Source organism: Pleurodeles waltl, chromosome 1_1 (assembly GCF_031143425.1).
Source record: "Pleurodeles waltl isolate 20211129_DDA chromosome 1_1, aPleWal1.hap1.20221129, whole genome shotgun sequence".
In the NCBI taxonomy this organism is placed as follows: domain Eukaryota; kingdom Metazoa; phylum Chordata; class Amphibia; order Caudata; family Salamandridae; genus Pleurodeles; species Pleurodeles waltl.
Window position 1 is genome coordinate 620,697,801 of NC_090436.1, and position 23,273 is coordinate 620,721,073.

The window sequence follows — 23,273 nt, forward strand, 5'->3', positions numbered from 1 at the left end:
TGCTTGGTGTCTTGAGAGGGTGACTTAATGTTCATGGTCTGCCTAAAACGTTTGAGTCTCTATAAGCAGAGACAACATGATTGTTTATGCCAAATTCAGTATGCTTATTTTGTGTTGACAAAGGCAGTAGGTCTCATTTTGTATTGTGAGTGACTGGAGAATGCCTATATAGCAGGGGCCTCCAACATTATCTCTGATGGGAGCTACTTGTGATATTACCCTGAACTACTCATCGAATAATATCAGTGTTACAATATGACTACAGCCAATAAGATACAGATTCTGACCTCCCCATAAATAATTACTAATAATGACCATTCCTTGCAGGCCCACACTGAAGCCACGCTACTCTTTTTCCTTTAGTTGTTTTGTCTTGGCCAAGAATTCATCACACAGTGTAATTCATAGAGCAAGGATTGCAACATAATCAGTCTCTATGTAACTTTCCTAGTCTGCGAGTAGAGGTAAGTGGTGATGTTACAGGTTATCACACGTATCTGTTTACTTGGCAGTGTGGAGACCTGCCATTGGTTTGGCTGACTGCTACCACAATGATCTGAAAATAGGCTTCACTACCTCCTTCAGTGTGACCAGACACTAGCTATAACCTATTGTAATGAGTTATCCTTCCACTAGCCACGTAGTTGGAGACCCCTTCTACAGTCTTAACCTCTGATAGTGGAAAAACTCATATTTTCCATTAGTCCTACTGCAGTAGTCCGATTGTGCGTAGATTGATGTATGGTGCCTAACAGATATTTGGAGTACACTATATTTAGAAGGTTAATTGCCACTTTTGATATTTCCTAAGGGTACATGATTTGCACCCTGGTTAATCTACAAGGCCTCTATAAGAGTGGTTTTAATTAGTGATTTTATCGGAGCTCTTGTCATTTTGTGTATATTGTTGTATGTGTGTTAAAGAACCTTTTGGTTTTAAAGAAAAAGCACTAGCTGGACATTTATTTATTGGGTGTTTCAGTTCTGCACTCTATGGGCCAGATGTAGCAAGTTCCGAATTTGCGATTCGGAAATTGCGAGTCGGTGCGACTCGCAATTTCCGAATCGCAAATTTGGATGCAGAACGGTGTCTCAGACACCGTCTGCAAATCGCTATGGGGTCGCAAAGACCCACCTCATTAATATTAATGAAGTGGGTTGCATTTTGCAACCCCATAGTGAGTCTCTGCACTCACAGGGATGGTGGCCTGCTGAAGACAGCAGACCTCCATGTCTGTGACTGCTTTTTAAATAAAGCAGTTTTTTCTTTTTGTATTGCAGCCTGTTTACCTTAAAGGAAAACGAGTTGCAATACAAAAAAAATAACGAAACCCTTTGGTTTCGTTTTTTCAGAGTAGGCGGTGATCCATTGGACCACTGCCTGCTCTGAAAAAACATTTTTGGCAACATTCACAAAGGGGAAGGGGTCCCATGGGGACCCCTTCCCTTTTGCGAATGGGTTACCAGCAGTGTGACACTGGTGGTAACTGCGAATTGCTTCGCGGTCGCAAATAGGAAGGGGACACTCCTTCCTATTTGCGAGTCACATTCACATTTTGCGAGCCCGTACCGACTTGCAAAATGTAAATGAGCATCGCGATGAGCATTTTGTTGCACCATGCAAAATGCTTCCTACATCTGGCCCTAAGTTCTGGGTTTCTAGCCTCCAATACTTCCATAGAGCCGGCCCTAGACTGCTCTGCCTAGTTAAACCTTAGACTCAAGTGTTAGAAGGGAACTTGATCTCCAGTTTGAGGGTCTTAGGTGCAGAGACCCAAGAATACCAGAGGTGAAGAACCCCCTATTGACACGATTCTGGCTAGTAACTTTCAACTGCCCAAGGACCCCCCTCAACTGTATTTCTTATGTACAGGGGGGGCAAGGGGCTGTACATTCTGAGAAATGAGACATGCAAGAGAAAGGGATTTTACACTGAACACTCTGACAAGAGCAATAAGAAACCATTTATAGTGTGAACCCTTTGTCGTATACAATAGGGAAAGATTTTTATATTCTGAACTAGATCGTAAACGCCATTGGACAAGACTTATCATTTTGAACAGTGTGACAAGTGCAACAGGAAGTGTTTTTATTTATATTTTGAACTCTTTAACACATACCATAGGAATGTGTTTAGTAATTTGTCCCTTTTATTTCTGCCCTAAGTAACATATTGGTGTGGTGAAAGACTTTTTATTTCTGAACAAAGTGTAAATTGCGTAGTCTTCGGTCATAATGAGATCAGATAAGCAAGAAATACAGTTGTGACATAGCACAGCAAATATAAGTATACAGAGTAATTAAGTGTTGTGGTTGATTAGTAAAAATATTGTGGGTATGCCATTTTGTGCTACTTTGCAACATACTTATCTATACGTGTGAAATATTCAGTGAACAAGATAAAACAATCCTTTGACAAACGCCCTACCCCATTGGACCCGCTGCAGTTAAATCCCAAACAATAATAGGGTTGGGGTCACGAAGGTGATAGTCACAGAGTAGGCTAGGGTGGGGCCTGGGTATTCCCACAGGATGAACCTATTAATTAGGTGGTAGTAAGGTATAATAGTCATTGTGAGTAGGAGTGGTAGAAGTATTACAAAAATGCTGTTCAGCTAGTATGTCATGCTGTCATGTATTGACAGAGGCAGTAGTTTTCTCTTTTTACGCAGTAAGTGACTTGATAAAGCCTTTTGGATTAACCTTTTTGATTGTCTTCTCCAGTATTCCAAAAAAGGAACGTTGCTAGAAATCGTAAGTTGCTACATGGTAGCCTACCACACAGAAAACAGAAACAGACGACTAATGTTTCTTTGCATATGACATTTTTTTGCTGTGGTTAATCTGCGATGTCCCTACAAGTGGGGTTCGAATTTGTAACGCCACCCCAAACCTTGCAAATATTGTCATTTTGAGAATAGTATTTATTTGTTTGTGCCTTAAAGTAAGTTCAAATTCTAAAGAAAAAATATTGGTTGTACATTGATTTGGTGTGTTGTTTGTGTGTGTAGCACAGTACTGAGTTTCTAACGAACAGCACCTCCGTCAGCCTTGGATTGCTCTGCCTGAGTAGTCTGTTTGTTTTTTGTTACCACTCATTTGATAGAAGTGAACATTAAGCAATTCACACACTACGCTGACACACAGACGTTGCATTAGATATTTGAATATGTGACTCCAATAACCATTGGCTTCCCAACAATACATTGTCATTATATCCATAATCGACTTCTGAGATACCTCCAAACTATACACAAATTAGTTTAATTGACTTAACCATTTGCCCCACACTCAGTCGAGTTTCAGAGGACATCCCCTGGCCTTGTAAACCACTCGTTCTTGTCGTGTACACCAATCCAGCCCCTCCACCCCCCAATCACCACTCTGACAGTGAGGCAGGGAAGGGGGACATCCAGCATGCTGCCATATATTAGCCACCAAGAGTGCCGTGCCCAGGAATGATCTTTCAGCTCTCCTGCACCCATAACCTTCCATCACATCAAGTAGTATCAGTATAGGGGAAAGTGGTACTTCTCATCCCAAGGTATGTCTGTTCCCGTGTTACTCCACCCAAAAGAGTGTAATTACCGGACATGCCCACACCATATGATAGACGTCTGCTGGCCCGTTGCCACATTTAGGGCAGGAGGGGATCAGGAACCACGCCCGCTTTGTGCATTCGAAGGGGTGTGAGGTAGGCAGCGTGTAGGTAATATGTCTGGACTAGCCATAACCTGGAGGAGATAGCAAGCTCACATGGGGCCATCAAATCATCACTGATGCCAGTCCTTTTCCTCCATGTGCCATAGCCACCCTTCCCACTGGAGTTTCAGATGCTCCAAAGTGTCAGGTGTGTTGATAATCAGCATGTGGTATATTTGGGAGATACCCCTGCGCCCTAGGCACCTCATAACGAGTTTTGTCCCTAAGGGACTGAATTCAGGCAATAGTTCGGACTGAAATTCAGATTTGACATTGTGAACTTATAAAGCAAAATACATTAGGAAGCAGGTTTACATTGTGAACTTTTAGAAACACAAGGGGGAACAGGTATTCAATTGAGAAGTATGTGACAACTACAGTAGGAGAACTTCTTGTTGTGAACTCCTTGATGAATACCATAGGGTTGGGCTGAACATTAACACTAAGACATTTTGACATCAGCCTCTAGTTCACACGATGCTAGAAAACGTTGTTTTCATTGCATACATTTATAATTTTATGTTTAGTATTTAGTTATGTGTGAATTTAAGTACATTTTCTTAAAGTAAAGTTACTGGACACCAATTTATTTCGAATTATTGTGTAATTTATGTAGTTATTTAACATTAACGTAACCCTTTTAGATGCCTTAATTTGTAAATTAGACTTTACTTGTGTAACTATGCTGTTGCTATTCAGTTCCTGATAGAACAAAGTGATAGTACCTCTGACCTTCACCTTGAGCTTTGGGAAAGTCTTGCTTAATTCGAAAGTTTGATGGCCATTAACATTTTGAAGTTAAAGTCCGATAAAGTGGATGTTATTTGGGAATCATTCGCAGATATGGACCTTTGTTTGGTAGTCACGGGCTCTTGTCCCACTAGCAGCCTTTTCTGCTATATCAAAATATTATTGATGTCAATTGTGACCTTCCATTCTGCCTCCACGTCAACAAGATCACTCGCACATGTTGTTCCATTTTGAAGATCTTCAGGAAAATTCTTCCCTGACTCTGCTCTGAGCGGAAGGAAGAGGGTTGGTGATCCAGGTAGCTATCTGACAGTTTGGATTATAGGAATACAGTCTTGCTCAGTTTGCCTAAATATCTAACCTATTGTCCTCAGATTGTGCAACACGCAACTTCCAAGTTTGTTGCTTAGTTTACTTGTTTTTCTGCTAAATACCAGCTGGACTTCCTCCGCAGGCTACGAATGAATAAACTGATCACTTTGCTGGGACACTAGGCACTTGTCTGAGTATCACAGCTCTCAGGTTCAGACCTACATGCCTCCTTACATGCTTCATTCTTCTTTTCACGCACTCTTGGTTTTGCACAATGTTCCATCACACCGAGCAGGCAGAAGAACTTTCTTAGTTCTCACTCCTATTCCCAGTACACCAGAGGCAAAATAATATTTGCAAACATGAGTGTGGTGTGAGCACTGTGCCTGTTAGTGTGCAGGGTGCAACACATTGAAGCCAGATCTGTTGGCTTTGCCAGTGCTTGCCTTTTCAGCGTTCAATATATTTTGCAAGGTACTCAAACCGCAAATTAATAAAACTGTTATTTATTGCAAGGAGTTTGCAGACCATGACCATTTCCCTTAAGGAGTACTTTGGTTCAATGCCAGCTCCTGAAACTAGTTGAATTATCTTCTTCACCTTCTTTTCCAATAGTTTAAACTATTGCATTTTTATAAGACCCCACCTGATGTTGCAGTCACTTCTTGCAATACATGCCTTATCCTGTCCTTTATATCTCTGAACATGTTGTGCAGTGCTTTGTGAAAGCTGGAGAAGCTGATGCCAAATGGAAGTTCAGGCTTTTGAAACTAATTTACTCCTGTGTATTTGCAAAGTGTGAGTGACTCTGGTGTTAAGTATAGTGCAAATCCATGATCAAACACACATTCAATCCACTCCTACCCCGTGCCCCTATGCTGTATGCCTATTATCCCATTGATGTTCGGTTTAGGGGCAGGTATTGGATGTAATTGTCCTCTGGACGGTTGAAGACATTCACCCCTGCCGTGAGTGCCCAAGTGTACTGTTGTCTGGATCGCTAATGCTGATGTTTTTTGTCGTAGGCGAACACGGATCATGCATGTGTGCCATAATATAGGCCTGTCTCATGGATTTCAGTCTTGTTGGAGCGGCGCCCAAAATACTACCCTCTTAGTGGTGGAAGGCTGCCACCTTCATCAGAGGTTTAATAGCACAAGTGCGGTGGTGACAGCACACTGTGTAGTGAATATTAGTAGTGAAGAGGATCTTTTTACCCTGTGTCGCTGGAGTGAGGCCTAAAGGCTCACTCACCTTTTTAAAGTTCTGCTGAGGTGTGCTTAATTACGCTTGGCCTACATCAGGTAGATGTGGAGTGCTACACAGCGTGAAATTAGTGACTCAGCGCTGGATATGTGTGCCTTGGAAGGGTACAGTACAGGGATAGAGCAGTACTGTCCAGTATGCGTGTTAGTGCATGTACTGTGTGTATGCCTGTAAGGAATACATGACAGGAGATCGAGTGCTGTGCAGTGCATGTGTAATGAGAGCATGTGCTAGGTGTATGTGTGCTTGCATTAAGTACAATACATGAAGGGTGAAATTTTACGCTGCGTGCACATGGTAACTGTGTGTGCCGGCAGTATACGTATTTGTAAATAGCACAACTTTGTTAAATATAAACAAGCTTCAGTGCTGAACAGTGAGCAGAGGTTGAGTGTGTGTGCTGAATGCATGTGTACATGTAAGGGTACAGTGCATGAAGGAGCTATCGCTGAACAGTAAGTGGGCTATTAATGTACACTGAGTAAGTGTGCCTGCAATGCTACATTTCATGGAGGACCCTGGGTTCCATTTTGGGAAGCCCAGGCTTGCCTATGAAGACACGAGGAGGAGACAAATACTCCCAGACAGATTTGTGTATTTACTTCATTCCTGTGACCTTGGTGAGCCGCACACTGGAAGGAAAAAAGAGACTCCCTTTACACTTCAAACAACTGCTCATTTATGCTGTGATAAAAAGGCAGTGATAGATAAAAATGAAGTGCCTCGATTCATCTCAGGAAGGGAGATGGGGCTGATAAGGGGTCTAGGATTAACATTTTGATGCACGTATCACTGTGGCTGACATAGAGTTTTGAACTCTGGTCAGTCTCATGAACTGTGTTATGCGGCAGTCCGCTTCAGAGTCTTACCTGCGGTGCCAGGCAGTTTTTCATGAGAAAGAAGTGTCCACTTCAAAAGAAGCAGAACCTCAAAATAAATAATTCAAAGACTCATACTGTAAATTACATTTTGGTGTCTGGAAATGGACTGTAAGAAAGGTCGGTTGAGACCACCAAATTTATTTGCCAAACAGGCTGTGTGAGATGGCGAAACGCTTTTCTGCCTGACACCAGGACAGGGACAAAGGCCTCCCAGTCTCCCTGCTGGATGAGGGAACATTACCCCAGGACGCCAAGATTACCTGCCCTGGAGCCTGAAGTGCAAGTACCTGCCTGCCTGCCAAGACCAGTGTGCCCTGAGAGGCGCAGGAGGGCTTTGGAGGCAGTGAGGTCCAGTGTGGAGTCCTCCGAGAGGATTCCCTGAGTGAGATGTGAGGCTGTACACCCATCAGGGTTTTAAAAATTAGGCTACGGCACGCCAGCGGAAAAAGACTGTATCCACATTGGCTATTGCCCAGCCACCACTGAAGCACCCTGGGTAAAGGTCTCACAGAAGCTTTATCACAATCTTTAAGACAGTGTAGTTGTATTTTATATGCCACCTATTTAGTAATCGGATAATATCCACACAAGTCTTAGGTTTCTCTGTTAACTTATCCACCGCGGATACTGCCAGGAACCACAGACTACCCCAGGACCCAAAGCTAGTCCCTCACAATGAGAGATGTGTGGGTCTACTTTTCCTTTGGGGCTGGAGGGGGGCGTATAAGTGATGGAGTTCTTTGATTGCTTTTTTTTTCCTGATGCATTGTGTGGGTTTGTGTGGTTTTGATAGACTGTGTATTTACAATTATGAGCTATCTTTTGTGTGAATTTCAACATACTGTGGTGCCCTTTCGAGAAATTAATGGGGATGTAGCTTCCAAAAAGATAACAACGTATTCCTTGCTCTATTTACAGGCCGTTCCATACATTGTTGAAAATATTGTTAGGGGAAAAGGTGGTGTCTGACAGCTTTATTTGCAATAGTTTTTTTTTTTTTTTTTTTGCTGTAATACGATTTATATCACATGCAAGAAACATTGGTGAGTAATGTATATAGCAAAGGATGTTTAAGCAATCAAGTGAAAGTACATATAAAAAAAAAATGTTCATGCAGAATGTAATACATTTATTACCACAGATGGATGTTGGCAGAGGTCATGACTCACAAGAGATGAAATCTCGAGTGGTTCATGATGCTCCTTCCCTATGTCAATAATGGTAATAAATAGCCCACTACACCATGCGCAGCTGTGGTTATTTTAACAAAATGTAATTAACCAAAGCCATAATGGAAGGGGTTACATGTGTGCAGTAATGATGTAACATGGCATGTAAAGCCCTCATAACGTAATCTGCGAGGCACTTAAGTGTTTCTCTCCTTTCACTTTCGAGGTACTGTTGTTGTGACTTGACCTATTTTTTGTAGTAACGTGTGATTGTGCATTTATTGGTACCGTTGGTAAATCTGCAGTCTAACATACTTTCGGTCGCTACATCAAGCCATAGCTTTTTCATAGGAGATTCTGCAAGTATGCTAACCCCTTTCCTTGGAATACGTTTTTGTGGGTATTAAGCCTTTGCGTTATTAGTCTAACCGTATGATTTGATGAAAGAATGCTGGCTCTAACAAGAGACCCCTTCCACATGGAGTAATCTTACTTTTGAAGACAGTAGCTGCTGGCACATTAGGTCATTTTCCAGCAAGGTATTAGCCTATCCAGTTGAGCATCATTCGGATGTGAGCCGGGTAACTGATAGCTCATCTGTAGCCTGATACAATGGCTTGTTTGCTTCAATATCTAATATTAGAGTATAATTTAAGGTCCTGTGGGAGTGCTAAAGGGCTGCCTCAGCTCTGGTGCCTCGACTCGCATGTTCAGATTAGAATGGCTTTACTGCATGCAGCTGTGTTTGTTGTTTCAGATTAGACCATGGTTCTTCCTCTTCTTAGTGTGCTGCATTCCTTGTTGCAGGAGGTGCTCAAGCAGCTTCAAGGAAGCATTGAAGATGAGGCAGTCACTTCTTCAGGGCAGATTGATTTTCTGGAGCGTCTCAAAGGTAAGAGTGTTTGTTTGAGCACATGTACTCGGCGCAAATACAACCGTTTTTGACATTGTTTACTATTTCTGGGAGGCTGAGCTTTTCCCTAAAGAATATGTTATGTGTCAGTTATGCAGCATCATTTATGAAAGGCATTCAAGAAATTCAGCGGAATGGTTGAGGTCAAAGATATTTTTTCTTTATAGATAGACCTGTGGACAATAAGACCACAGGTATTGATAAACACCAAATATTGCTTGTTCTGAGAGAAAAACAGCCACGGTCTGCTCTCACAGTGGCATGGTCGTGATTATGCATACATCTCTCGAGCCCAGCACTGTCAGAAAAGTAGCTGTCACGTTTTAAAGTAGTTTTTGTACCATAGACATAGCTCCAAGGAAACGCATTGTACTTCAGGGAGGGAGAACATTTTAATTGATGCAGAAGTGTACCAAATACAAATCACTAATGTGGGTAGGACCTGGGTGACACCAGTTAACTGAAACAGGTGTGTTTTGAAGGATTGAAAGGAGAAAGACAAGTATGGGGTTTGATTAGGGATAAACAATTGAGACTTTTTAATGTACAGTTGTTTTTTTTACATATTTCAAGTTTGAGAAACATGTCCCGGATCACACAATTATTTTGTTAAATGTCAGCACTGTGTTTAGGACCCCTGTCTCTTCAGGTTCCTCGTCAAGAAGTTATCCTGTTGTCCACATCTCCCAGTTGGGTAAAACGAGTGAGCAGCTTTACTAGAGGGGCTTTTCATCCTACAACTGATTTCCTGGCTAGCGGGTGTGTGGTGTGGCCTGCTACTCTACCATGCCATATATTATGGTTTTGGATTTTACATGACATTGTTCTGGGAACATGGTTTCTTATTACTTGCATTTTGGCTCAGCAACACACATTTTACGATCAGGATTTCTAAGACACCCTTAAAACTAGGTTTACCCTGGGGACCCTCCTGAGTTTAAAAAAATCTCCAATGCATGTAGTCTTTCACTCCTCTTGCTGATCATTGACATTATCTTTTGCCTGCAATTTCTGGCATATTTCCTGTTGCCAGAAAATGTACTTTTCCTTAATGCTGCTTATCCTTATGCAGCTTTTTTGGTAAGGAAAAGTCCCTCTCATGGTGACGGACGTATACCCCTGCTCTGAGCCTCCCAGCTGTATCGGAATCCCTGGTGCTGATTTTTGTTGTCGTTGGTAAATATGGATCATGCGTGTGCGCCATGACATAGGCCTAGCTCATGGATGGCTGTCATGTTGGATTGGCATGGGCACCCACTTCATAGTGGTAACAGGCTACTGCCTTTGCCAGGAGTTAAGTAGCAAGTGTGCAGTGGTGACAGCATACTGTTTAGGGATCTGTAGAAGTGTACAACCTTTTTACATGTGTCACTTGAGTGAAGCCTTTAGGTTCAGTCACAAAGTTTCTCTGCTTAGTGCTTAACTCACACTTGGTCTAAATCAGTGTAGTATGTAGCGCTATGCAGCGTGTGCGTTGTATGCATGTTCTGAGTGTATGTGGGTCTGTGAATGGTACAATACATGGAAGACTCGGAGTCCATTTTGGGGTACGGACCCAGGACTGACTGAAAGATCATGAGATGGGGGAATCCCCTTAGACGCGTTTGTGGATTGCTTCATTCCTGGGAGATGGGTGGGACACACACTGGAAGAGGAAGAGCCAGGGTCTTCAGAGAAATCTTTGAGCAGGAAAAAGGTCACTAGAAATGGTCTGGGAGGTGGAAAGGGTCCTGGACACATCTCAGGAAGGAGGTAGGGCTGATAGGAGAGTAATAAAGAGTGGGAGTGGTCCCCTACGGTATCCTTTCGATGCACATATCGCTGTGGCTGACATTCAGGTGTGAAACTCTAGTCACTCCCATGGCCTATGTTGTGGGGCTTTTAGATGCTGTGACAGATTGCTTGCTTGAAGAAAGGCAAGGTAGAGGAGTGGGTGCTTCAAAATGAAGCAGGCCCCCAGCACATCACCAGTGCCTGCATGCTTGGCAAGACCAGGGTGGCCTGTGAGGAGGAAGAGGAGACGTTGGTGGAAGAAAGGTCCAGTGGGGGATCCTAGCAAGTGGATTCCTGTAGCGAGACATGAAGGGATAGCTACTGCACTGATCCGGTTAGTGCCCACATCCCTCCCCCACTACGTATACCAGAGGTTACCGCTGTGAATTAGCTGTGGTTGGCATCACTGCCTTGCCAAGCAGTCTGTAGCCAGTGTGTGTAGTGAAGTCAGTGACCCCGTATACCCGAGGAGGCTGTTGTGGAAAGTACTGCTGTGCTGATCGGGCAGAAGCCTGTGTGCAAAGTGAGCCTACCATAAAGGACAAGGATCATGCCTGGTTCAAGCCGTCGTCATGAGGGAAGGCTGACGTGGAGACCCATGCAGTCCCACGCCCTGACTGAGAATCAGTACCAGACTAACCTACACCCTACCTCTGGAAAGGATCAGAGGAATTTGTCTCACCCGAGGACGCACCATTGATACCCAGTCACTGCCCCTGTAGAACCGCGAGTGTCAGTTACTGCCACTCCCCACTGAGACTCTGGCTGCACAGTCATTGCTGGATGGTAAGATTGTTCACAGGGCCAGAAGGCTTTGAGGGAACTTTTTCTGCCATAGAGTGCTTTGTGATATGGGACACTTTTATGAGCATCAGAGTGGGACTCCAGAGACGTGAACTACTAGTGGGACTTAACCTGAATGTCTCCTATAGTGAATAGGGAATAAGCACTAATGGTAGTGAGAGCGAAGTGGGGCTCCGGGACGTTCCTATTGAACAGTAGAGTCCTGACCTCAGGGGGCTGTCTGTTTTGTTTGTATATGCTGTGTTTCACTTTGTGTTCATATACCAATACTCTTTTCTTTTTTTTCCTTTTCTTTCAAATACCCCCATGACCCACTCCCAATTGCCCGAGAAACCCAGGACTGCTTTACCTACGGTTCTACTGAGGGTCAAGTGCTGAATGGGTACCAGGCCCATTTGCTGAGGACCCATAGTAAATCAGGACATCCGGACATCAGGAGTAAAGGGCTTCAACCCCCACAGTTGGGCCCAATAGCTCCTGCTTACCCATTGCCCTTTGAAAGGGGCTCTGACACAATCTAGCACTTATTTTTTTCCTGGGGACAGGTCTGCTGTTCCACAACAAACAGATCATCCCAAACTAATGCTGATTTGTTGTTCCTCCTGTTATGAAGCAATTTATTCGAGAGCAATCTGCTTTGGATGATAAAGGTTAATGTCTGGGAGAATAATTAATTTTTGAGAGAATTAATTTACAAATGTGTAATAATGACAGCACAGGTAAACTTGTAGTTCCAAGGTTTATTCCTCCAAGATCGTAAGTATGTCCTTTCACAACCGTTTCCTCTCCCCGAATGCCCATTCCACCTACCCTCACGTTCCTCGTCTCCACATTCCACTACACTCAACCTTCGACAGTAGTTACCTCATATAACACACTTTCCCTCCTTAAAACAAAAAAACATATATGTATATTATATAGCAATAAAATACAGTAAATACATTGTAAATAAAAGTTTTTTTCTTGTTGTTTTCCTCTTTTCCCCTTTCTTTTTATAAACAAAGTCCTTGAACTTGGCAGGCTGACGTCTTGTCCTGACATTGGATTTTACCTGTGATGCAACAGAACTATCATCCATAGTAACATTAACATCACTATCATCCAACTCCATAATAGTCTCTCCTTCACCAGTCTCTCCTACACCAGACCCATTTTCCATAACCTCCTGTTGTTCATGACCTACCCCTTCATTTATACATTCAACAGACTGCATACCATTTCCAAACTTAACCAACGGATCTGTTCCATAATTTCCGTCCTGGTATTTACCATTCCATGCGCACTTTGCCAATCTACTCACATTCCACACTTTACCGTCCGGTGTAACAACACTTTTTTTGAAAACTTTTATCACTTTCAAAGCCTTTCCGAACTTAGCCACACCTTTCATCACGAAACCTGGCTCACGCACCTTCACCCAGTCACCCACTACAAAACTAGGTTCTTTCACCTTCCACTTGTCGTCCTACCTCTTCTTGAATTTCTCTTGTTTCCTCCTTACCCTTTCTCTGACTTCCTCCACTGAGACTTCCTCCCAGTCCTTACCCTGCTTCTTCTTAAACCACCACGGACACAATTTAGGCACCGGATGTCTTCCTTTAAGTAATCTGAACTGACTCACCTCCGTAGTACTTTGCGGGGTAATGCGATAATACCATAACTTCTCCCTAAACTTCTCTTTCCACATTCCACCAAATCCTCGTGCCCAGAAAATGCTATCCTTAAGAACACGATTACATCTCTCTACTTGACCATTACCTTAAGGATCATACAGGGGAGTAGTAACATGTTTGATGTTGCTATATTTAAAAAAACTTAGCATCTCGCCAGAAGTCAGCTGGACACCATTATCCGAAATCAAAACTTCCGGATAGCCCTCCCTAGCAAACACATCCCTGAAAAACTCAATGATGGCTGCAGATGTCGCCTGGGCACTAACTTCACCTCTGGCCATTTGGTAAAATAGTCAATTAACACCAAAGCATAACGTTTATTTGTTGGAAGAGAAAAGAATGGGCCAGAAATGTCGAAACCCAATTTCTGCCAAGGAGAAGTCGGCCAGGGAACAGGAATTAGAGGAGCAGGTACCGTCTTCAACATTTTCTCCGCATTCACACACACACAGCACTCCCTCACTACCCGGTCCGCCATTTTATCCAACCCTGGCCACCAAAAACATGTGCGTATCAGTCTTTTCATAGATGACATTCCTGGATGACCATCATGTGCCAGTTTCAAAATCACTTCTTGCATACCCTTTGGAGGAATGCATTTCCCCTTCTTAAACAACAACTCATTCTCTATATCCAATTCATCCCTAATTTTACCATACGGCTCTACCTCAGCAGCTATACTATTCCTTCCTGGCCAACCGTCCCTCACATATCTCTTAACTTCTTGGAGAACCAAATCTTCCTCATCACATCTCATCCACTTATCCTCTTCTATACTACCAAACTCGTCAGACATATATCCGGACACAGCAGATACCACGTCACTTTCTAAAATACTCTCAAAAGCTTTACTCTCCTCATGCGGAAGACGTGACAAACAATCTGCTACAGCATTGCTTCTTCCTGGCACATACTCAATTTTAAAACAATACTCTTGCAACCTGGAGACAAGCCTAGCAATACGGGCAGTAGCATTCCAACCTCCACCTGGAGATAAAATACCTACCAAAGGCTTATGGTCTGTTTGCAGAATAAAATTAGACCCCCAAATATAGTCCCGGAAATGCTTCACAGCCCAAATGCATGCTAACAGTTCCTTCTCAATTACTGCATACCTTCTTTCTGCCTCAGTCAATGTACGAGAGGCAAAAGTAACATTCCATTTGTCCTTCCCACACATCTGAGACAAAACACCACCAATCCCATACATACTTGCATCCACAGTTACAATGCATTGAGCCCCCACACAGAAAGGCCTCAAAGTAGGTGCCTCCACAATTTCTTTTTTTAATCCTCTCAAATGCATTACTCTGTTTTTCTGTCCATGCATACTGAACTCCTTTACGTGTAAGCTCCCTCAATGGCTCAATTTTTGTAGCAAAATTCTCAATAAACTTGCTATAATACTCACACAGGCCGGTGAATGATAATAACTTCTCCCGATTGTCAGGAGCAGGAGCATTGACTATTGCTTCTACTAGTGATTGTTTTGGTACCACCCCTTCTCCCGAAATCGTGTGACCTAAGTACTCAACAGATTTTGAAAAGAACTTGCATTTCTTCTCCTTCAAGGTCAAACCACTCATACTCAGGACTTTACAAACATTTGCTACATGCTGTTTGTGTTTCTTCTCATCCTTTGAGAAGATTAAAACATCGTCTTGAAAACACTTCACATATTTGTCCATGTCCTTGAATAGATGAAACATCGCCCTCTGGAAGACTGACGCAGCTGACGCTAAACCAAACAGCATCCTTTTAAACTGGTATAATCCTTGCGGGGTGATGAACGCTGTGAGATGTCTAGAGTCTTCCGTTAATTCAATCTGGTGATACGCTGATCTCAAATCCAGGGTGGAAAAAATGTTCGCCCCTTCCAACATACTAATAACTTCATTAATCTTTGGTAAAGGATGACAATTCACAATGATACTAGCATTCACAGCTCTCAGATCCACACACAGCCTCAAGGATTTGTCAGATTTAAGTGCCAAAACGATCGGAGAAACCCATTCAGAAGATTCAGTCTCTTCTATCACACCCTCATTCACCATTTCTGATAAAATCTGCTTCAACTCTTCTCTGACACTGATGGGAACATTCCTAAGTTTCTGTATCACAGGTTTAGCATTAGCCTTGACTTTAATTTTGTGGCTATAATTGGCCAATTTGCCCAATTTACTAGTGAAGACCTGTGGAAACTTAGAAGTAATCCACTCTGTCGCCTCCCTTGACTCCACAACTAAAACAGGTTCACTACACCGGGGATTCAAAATTATTCCCAATTTACCTTGATCTCTCCACCCTAGGACATTAACACCTTTAACTGCAACATACAATTTAATATTGGCACACCTCTCTTTAAAAATGATTACAGTCTAAACAAAACCAGTCACCTCAATAGTTCCCCCCTCAAAACTTTCTGCAATATCTGGTTCCTTCAAATCTGTCCTATCCCAAATTCCATCAAAAACTTGCTTAAAATAATCTTGTGAAACAATTGTCCAAGGTGACCCCGAATCTGCCATAAACTCCAGCTTCCTCCCAGCAATTTGTACCTCACATCTTGGTTGCCTTAATTATTCACACACTACTTCATCTCCATGCTTAAGTGACAACACCATGCCCCTTTGCTCACCATCACACTTCAGCCAATCCTCGCCATCTTTTCTGCTACTTACACATGCGATCTTTCCTTTGGCAACATAGTTACTTTTCTTGAAATCTTTACATACTCGAGCAAAATGTCCCAACCTCCCACATTTCATACATTCTTTTCCAACCGCTGGACACTTGGGCGACGATGCAAGATGGTTCAAACTACCACAACGGAAACATGATGGTTTCTCCATCCTATCATGTTTCACTCATTTCCTGCCGACAGCAGTATTCTTGACACCAGAGTTACCACTCGAATTACCACCCACCATTGCACCCACCACCTCAGAATCTATACTTTTAACTTTATCTGCATCCTGTACAGATCTCATCCACTGTTCGGATTTCTCCAGAGCTTTCGCAGTAGAAATTACATCTTGCAATTTAGAATCTCCCATAACCCACAGATGCTCTTGGATTTTCCTACTTTTCACATGCACTATAATTTGATCCCGTATCATCTCCTTAGTCATATCACCAAAATTGCAATGTATAGATAATCCTCGCAGTGCTGTAAGGAACTCATCAAATGTCTCTTCTGAATGCTGTACCCTGGTGTAAAACTTGAATCTATTTAATGCTAGACTCGCAGTAGGTTTGAACCTCTTCTCCAACCTCATTAGCGCTTCTTTGAAGACGTCCACTTCTCCATCAGCTTGATCTTGTATTAGTACTGGGGGTAAAGTTCTGAAGACCATCTGCCCCTCAGAGCCCAAACAATGTAATAAAATATTTGTTTTCTTTCCTGTGACATATCGTCATCATCGATAGCTTTCATATAAGTTAAGAACTCCTCCTTCCACCTAGTCCAGTGCATTGGTGGATCTCCTTTGCTCTGTAAAAATGTTGCCGGAGGTTCAAACTGCATCTCTTTTTTTTTTTTTTTAAACTAATAAGAAAAAAAAACAAATACAAGAAGAAAAACAAGAAAAAAGAGAGAGAAAAAAAAATGTGTGACGGTTTCCTTATTACCATAAGGTTAATCTACTTTCATCACAACGGTATCCTCCTTTAATGGCAATGTTTTTAGTCCTTCGTTATTGACACTGGCTGGAGGGATTGCACACTAATCCTTTCTTAGTGCCAACACGCCGGAATCCAGGCTCCGCCCAGAACAAATTACAATGAACAGCAAGTGCTGGCAGGTGCAGGGCTCAAGTGCAGGGCTCATAAACAGGTAAGGTACATTTCCTGATTTGGTCGCAGCGCGACCAAAACAACTCGAACGAATAGCGCGTTGGGTTGTGAGGCACGGTTAATACAGCGCGTATACCACGACGCGCATAGCAACACGATGGAATCTTCAACAGGGTGTCTGTCGCGCGGCGCGTTGTCCAAAATGGAGCCGCGCGACTAAACCCACACCAGCAGTTTAAAAATGAGAAGCAAAAGCGGCAAGGAAAAGGGGGGAAAAAAAAATACATCAGAAAAATGAGAGCCCACCTTCACTGCCGTGCCTCCATATTGCGCCCACCTTCATTTCCGTATTTCACAGTCCGTACGACTCCCGTGAACTTCTTCCTCTTACAGTTTCTCTGTATTGTGCACTCAGAGCACGTCCTGTTGCACCGTTACTGTGCCGTCAAGAATAAACTTGTCGCCAAAATGTAATAATGACAGCACAGGTAAACTTGTAGTTCCAAGGTTTATTCCTCCAAGATCGTAAGTATGTCCTTTCACAACTGTTTCCTCTCCCCGAATGCCCGTTCCACCTACCCTCACGTTCCTCATCCCCACATTCCACTACACTCAACCTTCCACTGTAGTTACCTCATATAACAAAATGTTTCTTGAGATATTGCTCTAAAGTGTGATGGACCTTCTTATTTGAGTCCCTTTTTGTTTGATATTGGTTTAATGTACAATCTATTCAGTTTACTTGGAAGTACCACAGTTCATAGGAGGACTTTATCTGCATCGCTGGTACGTCAGCAGAAAATTCTAGAATTTTTGGCAAAATGTTTGGAGGGCAAGAATCTGCTGGGGAGCCTGGCATGTTGATGCCTTTGACAAGCTCATGCATTCATTGTCCTGTATCTCGTTTTTTGCTGGGAAGTCGCTATAAGGCTGATTGTTTTGACCTGTTTTAAGTAATGTGGGGTTTTAGCCACGCGCATTGCACACCCATCACTTTCACTCGTTCCTGGGCTTGCCTTTCAAAAATCCTTTGTCATTGTTAAATGCTTTATGTTTGTACCTCCTTGGGGCGGTTTGTTATTGCCTTGCAAACCACTGGATTCAAGCTAGCCTGGCTGATGAGGGGTGAAACCCCGAAACCGGTCCCAGGATGCTTGTTTCCAGTCCAGGGAAGACCTTGCCTAGCAGTTCGGGCTGGACTGTTCCCATGGGGAACAGGGTCAAGACTGATTTGCATATGGCTGGGTCCAAACTGGAATGGCATGGGCAGCAAAAAAACGATGGATTAAACCCAGATCTGTGACTGGGGGTGAATGTTTGACAATGTTCAGCATTCCGTCCATCACTTGTTGTTTTTGCATTTGTCGCCCTAAGTGGGAAGGGTATGCCCAGACGTGGGTCCCGTGCTTCCCATGCCACTGGATTCAAGCTAGCCTGGCTGATGAGGGGTGAAACCCCGAAACCGGTCCCAGGATGCTTGTTTCCAGTCCAGGGAAGACCTGGCCTAGCAGTTCGGGCTGGACTGTTCCCATGGGGAACAGGGTCAAGACTGATTTGCATATGGCTGGGTCCAAACTGGAATGGCCTGGGCAGCAAAAAAACGATGGATTAAACCCAGATCTGTGACTGGGGGTGAATGTTTGACAATGTTCAGCATTCCGTCCATCACTTGTTGTTTTTGCCTTGCAGACTGCCCCTGTTACAAGAATAATTGCACGATTGCCGATACACTTGACTGCGAGCTAACTTTTTTCTTTTTGTGTGTCTCCTTTGCACTCATGGAGGCATAGCGCTTTGAATCGGCTCACTTAAGTCAGTTGTTTTACTTTTAATTTTCAATTTAAGTGGCAAGAAAAGTCCAGTTAGGAATTTACAGTGCCAATAGCTCTAACGCGAGCAAACATTAGACCCACTGCATTGCAAATGCTTGTGTTTTTTGGCTCAGGACCCCTCAGCCTTTGTTTAATACATTGTTAATCACATCTGGATCAACCCACAGGAGTAATTTAGTTCTACCATCTTTCACATGTAATTTTGTGTCTTTTTCCACCTCCCTTGGCATGCATGAGGAAATATTTTACATCTGAAATATATGTTGATCATCACACTTTTTTTATTTAGTTAGGACCTTTAAATCATTTATCCCTCTAACTGTCAATTTTTTAAGATGCTTTTGTGAGTGCATGAGTTTGCAGTATCCCCTTCACACCCCTCACTGCCAACTGATACTAAACTTGGTAGCCACCTTGGAGTGATAATGTACCTATTGTATTATTGTTTTACTGTTCCAAGGTGGCTGCCCCTTGAGGGCCATGTTTTGCTGTTGAAACGGGTATATACTATGGGACAACAGTTTGAAGATGGCTGCCATGTTTAGCATTACTGTGGGCCAGCCTGAAATATTACGCATGGTGTATCGTTTTACCGTTCCAGGATGACCACATTGCAAATCCATTTGAACAGTATAACAATGGTATGCCATGTACAATACCATCCTAAAGTGGATGCCACTTTGATTCTAAATGTGGTGGCTATCTTGAAGTGACACCTACTGTGTTACTGTTTTACCATTCCAAGGTGACAGCGATGCTTAGAATCAACACGCCACCATCTGGTTTAATACTGTGTAAAACATGCATTGATAAAACCTTCTAGACTGGCTTTGCTAATACATACAAATATAGGCATGCACAAATACACATTTGTGCGGGCCTTTGTGTGCCGGAATTAACACATTAATACCAGGCCTGTTGGATTTGCCTATGCTTGTTTGTGGTATGTAATTTTATCCAAAGTCTTTCAGGGGTTCTGCGCTTTTTATTGTCAATATGTTTCCATGTTTTGAGAAAAAACATGAACTACTCCTGCAGGCCGTTGTTGAAGTGTTTTACTGACTTTTCCTGATGCATAGAAATAAAACTGAATTTTTAAAAATGTTAATTCTATTTGCAGCATACTACCAGTGGTTGTGGTGAGATCTGCAGACACTTGGTTTGTCACTGGGAGGTTAAACTTACAGTGGATAATGTGGTGCTTGCTCCATATAGAAGGGATGTTTTCCTTGCCTGAGAGTCGATTTCTTGGGGTGAATACAGCTGTGAGGGTATATGCCAAGTAGTTGTGCACAGTTATTATTTGATGGCTGTCAAATGCTTCAGTATTGGCAAGTAAATGTGCTGATTGGTGTGCTGCTAGGTGTTCAAACAAAGTGTTTAAATCCCCCTCAGGTGCAGATGTTATTAAGGTCTGTGTAATTGCCCTCTGTGTTCAGGAGAGCATCTGCAAAAGTAGGACTCAGTTGGGGTGAATAACTTATGAGGAGATGTGTGGCTGAGAAGGTTGTGCTCAGGATACAGCAAACAGGCAGTGATTTGCATTCCATGATCAAGAAATGTTTATTGGACGTAGGTAAGTGTTTTTGTGGACAACCGCAAGGCTTCTGTTGTTCATGTTTGGGTCATTTGTGAAGAGGTTTATGTATCGTCCTGGGATTTCTCTATGTGGTGTGGGTGCTGCATCATTTGATTTGAGTCCCCTAGTAGGTCATAGATGTATTTTTTGTTTCTACTTGGCGTTCTGACATAATTAGCATGCAAGATTTTGTTCTGATAAAAGATTGGGATATCTGGTTGGTTGTGACCTTGTGATTGGTGTCGCTCGATGATAGTGGGTAGCAGTTAGTACTTAAGTGAGGTTAGGCATGCATGTGATTTCAGATGAGATTTTTATACTTTGTAAAACTGGAATGGCAGGTGGAGTGTTCCCTAATAATTCCTCCATATTTGGTGTTTTATAGGTCATTACTTCTAGATGAATTTGTAGTTTGGTCTTTCGTAGATTCCTCTGGTTGACAATGATGCTGGTGTGGGTATTCTCTTGCTATCCTAGTTGTTAGGGACATTCTTTAGATTGGTATGGTACGGGTGATACTTCTCACACGTGGTCTGGCCATTCCCCTAGTTGCAGCTCTAGCCAGTGTGGCATTGGAGGCGGTGAGCAAAACCTAGTGGCAGTGTCTGTTTGCAGCAAAGTGTCTTTACTGGGTTTGGTCTGATGGGACAGGTACATTTGGAAAGAGGGATGAAAGTGAATTGTTTAGTGTGATTGTAAAAGCTAATGTTAGAGAGATCCTAAGTTATTGGAAGGGGGTGATAGGTAGTATGAGGTAGGGAAGGAAGGTATTAGTAGGATAGGAATCTTTGAGAGAATGACTGCGTGCACTTGTGTTTTTTTCTTCTAGGTCTGCCTTGTGGTTGGGGCATGGGTTGGTGGCAGTGGGAAATGATCATTAGTGAAGTGCTATTGGGATTCGTACTGGACAAAAGAGTATTAGACAGAGGTTTGGGATTGTTGAGAGGGTAGAGTGAAGTGCAGTGATTGGGTCGATTAGGAATTGCATGTTAGAAAGTAGGGTGGGAGAGGGTGCAGAGTTGTACCACTGCCTTTAGAAAGGCATTATAAGGTATGATGAGAGGGAGTAAGAGTGGAAGGTTGGGTAGAGGAGGAGGGATAATATTTGGTATGGGAAGGATTAGAAGGCGAGAGATGTGACAGTAGGAGGGTCAAGCGAGAAGTCAAGTTGATGTCTACATATGATAGTGCAGCCATAAGTGTTCTTACTTGCAGATTGTGCAGTGGTTCTTTTTCAAGAGTGATGTTGTTATACATTGTCCAATGCAAGGACCATGATTCTCTGCTTAAAGATTTTTTTTTTGTTTTGTTTCCAGTAGAGTAGTTACTCTTTGTAGAGGCTCCAACGTTTTGTTTTGCAGGGTTTTGTCAGCTAGTGAGATTATATAGAGATCCAGTCCAGAATGTGGATCTGGAGCAGTGGAATCTTAACTGTGGACAGTGGGAGCCCAGCTGTCAGAGTAGGTTACAATAATCGATTCAAAAAGCCTACCCAGAAAGTGGAACAGGTAACACAGAATTTAACCAGGCACTGTAGTAGTAGAACTTTTAGGGACTAAGTTGAAGTATAGGGTAAGTAACCAATATAAACCAGACAAAAGTGAAGTAGATGTAGAGGGCCTACCCAGAGTGCGGTAGGACTAGCACAAAATAATGTCCCAGGCCCCACACTGTTAGGTAAAAGTGGGAATTGTGCGCCCTGGATATACTATATATATTGCAATAATAGGCCAAAATGTTCTAGGTGCAGAGTACATGTGATCCAGACTATACTCCTAACTTGTCCCTCCACCACCCTCCTACCCCCACCCACAGTACTGCAGTGGCATATCCAAAAGGTCCACCCTGTTGTACGACAGTAGAAGCCTAATGTAAACACTAGAGATACCACATTGGAAGCTCTATCTGATCTACCAAGGAGTGGAATAGGAGCAACTGAGTAAAAGTTCCAGGGACCACAGTAAATTTATATAGTACTTTATACCAACAGGTCTATTTGCATTGGTACTTCAATTGCTTTCTATTTAGCTGCAGTGGTTGGAATACTCAAATTCTATACAGCAAGTTATTCCAAGACTTAACAGCTGAAAGTGATCTTCCACCAAGAGTTCTGCACTTGATTTGGATTGGCTCCAGTGTCTTGAAGCACATGGGTTACCAGAGAGAGTGGAATTAAGTCTGGCAGCCTGGCTTCTGCATACTGCAGCGGGGCTAAAGTATTCTTACAGTTTGATACAAGGCATAGTCCTAGTCACCCTGGGTGTTGAGTGTTTAACTAATTTTTACTGCTACGCAATGTTAAGAATGCAGTGGCAATAAGTTTGTAAGCTAATAGTACTGGTGAAGGGCAGCTTATATAAATGTTGACTATCTTATTTTAAAATGTTGGATCTTATCCAAAATGATCCCCCTGTGCATATTAATATCTGCAGAAAGAGGGTTTCAGTATTCGTGTTCCGTCTCTTCAAAGTGGTTAACGTCTGTCTTTAAAAGAGATAATTTGAGACTGCTTTCTGTCTTTCATTTATGAGTGCTTTGACCAGTGAGACAAAAAATTGGTTTTTGCAAATGCTGAGTAAGGTTAGTATATTATTGTAATTTCAGCTGGAAGCAATCCAGTATTCTCTACAGTGCGGTCACTTAAATGTTGAAACTTAGGGGCAGTAGACCTTTATAGCAAACCACAAGATGCCATCTGTTGAGATGTCCCTGGTAATAATTCACCGGGTTAAGGCTTTGCCCTCAGCTGTCCTCGACTTGATTACCGCATTCTAGAGCAGTAGTTTTGCACCTCTTTAATTGTGATAACGTCTTGTTACTGGTC

At 42.8% G+C, this 23,273-nt stretch overlaps 1 protein-coding gene across 10 annotated transcripts in view; it reads left to right on the forward strand.

The window, feature by feature from the left end:
* APC (APC regulator of WNT signaling pathway) overlaps nt 1–23,273 on the forward strand; it is a 548,231-nt gene that overhangs the window by 300,014 nt on the left and 224,944 nt on the right. For all 10 annotated transcript variants that reach the window (XM_069226479.1, XM_069226477.1, XM_069226482.1 and 7 more), the window contains one exon: nt 8,888–8,972. In XM_069226479.1, coding sequence (XP_069082580.1) covers nt 8,888–8,972 — 85 coding nt within the window. The remainder of the gene's footprint in view (nt 1–8,887; nt 8,973–23,273) is intronic.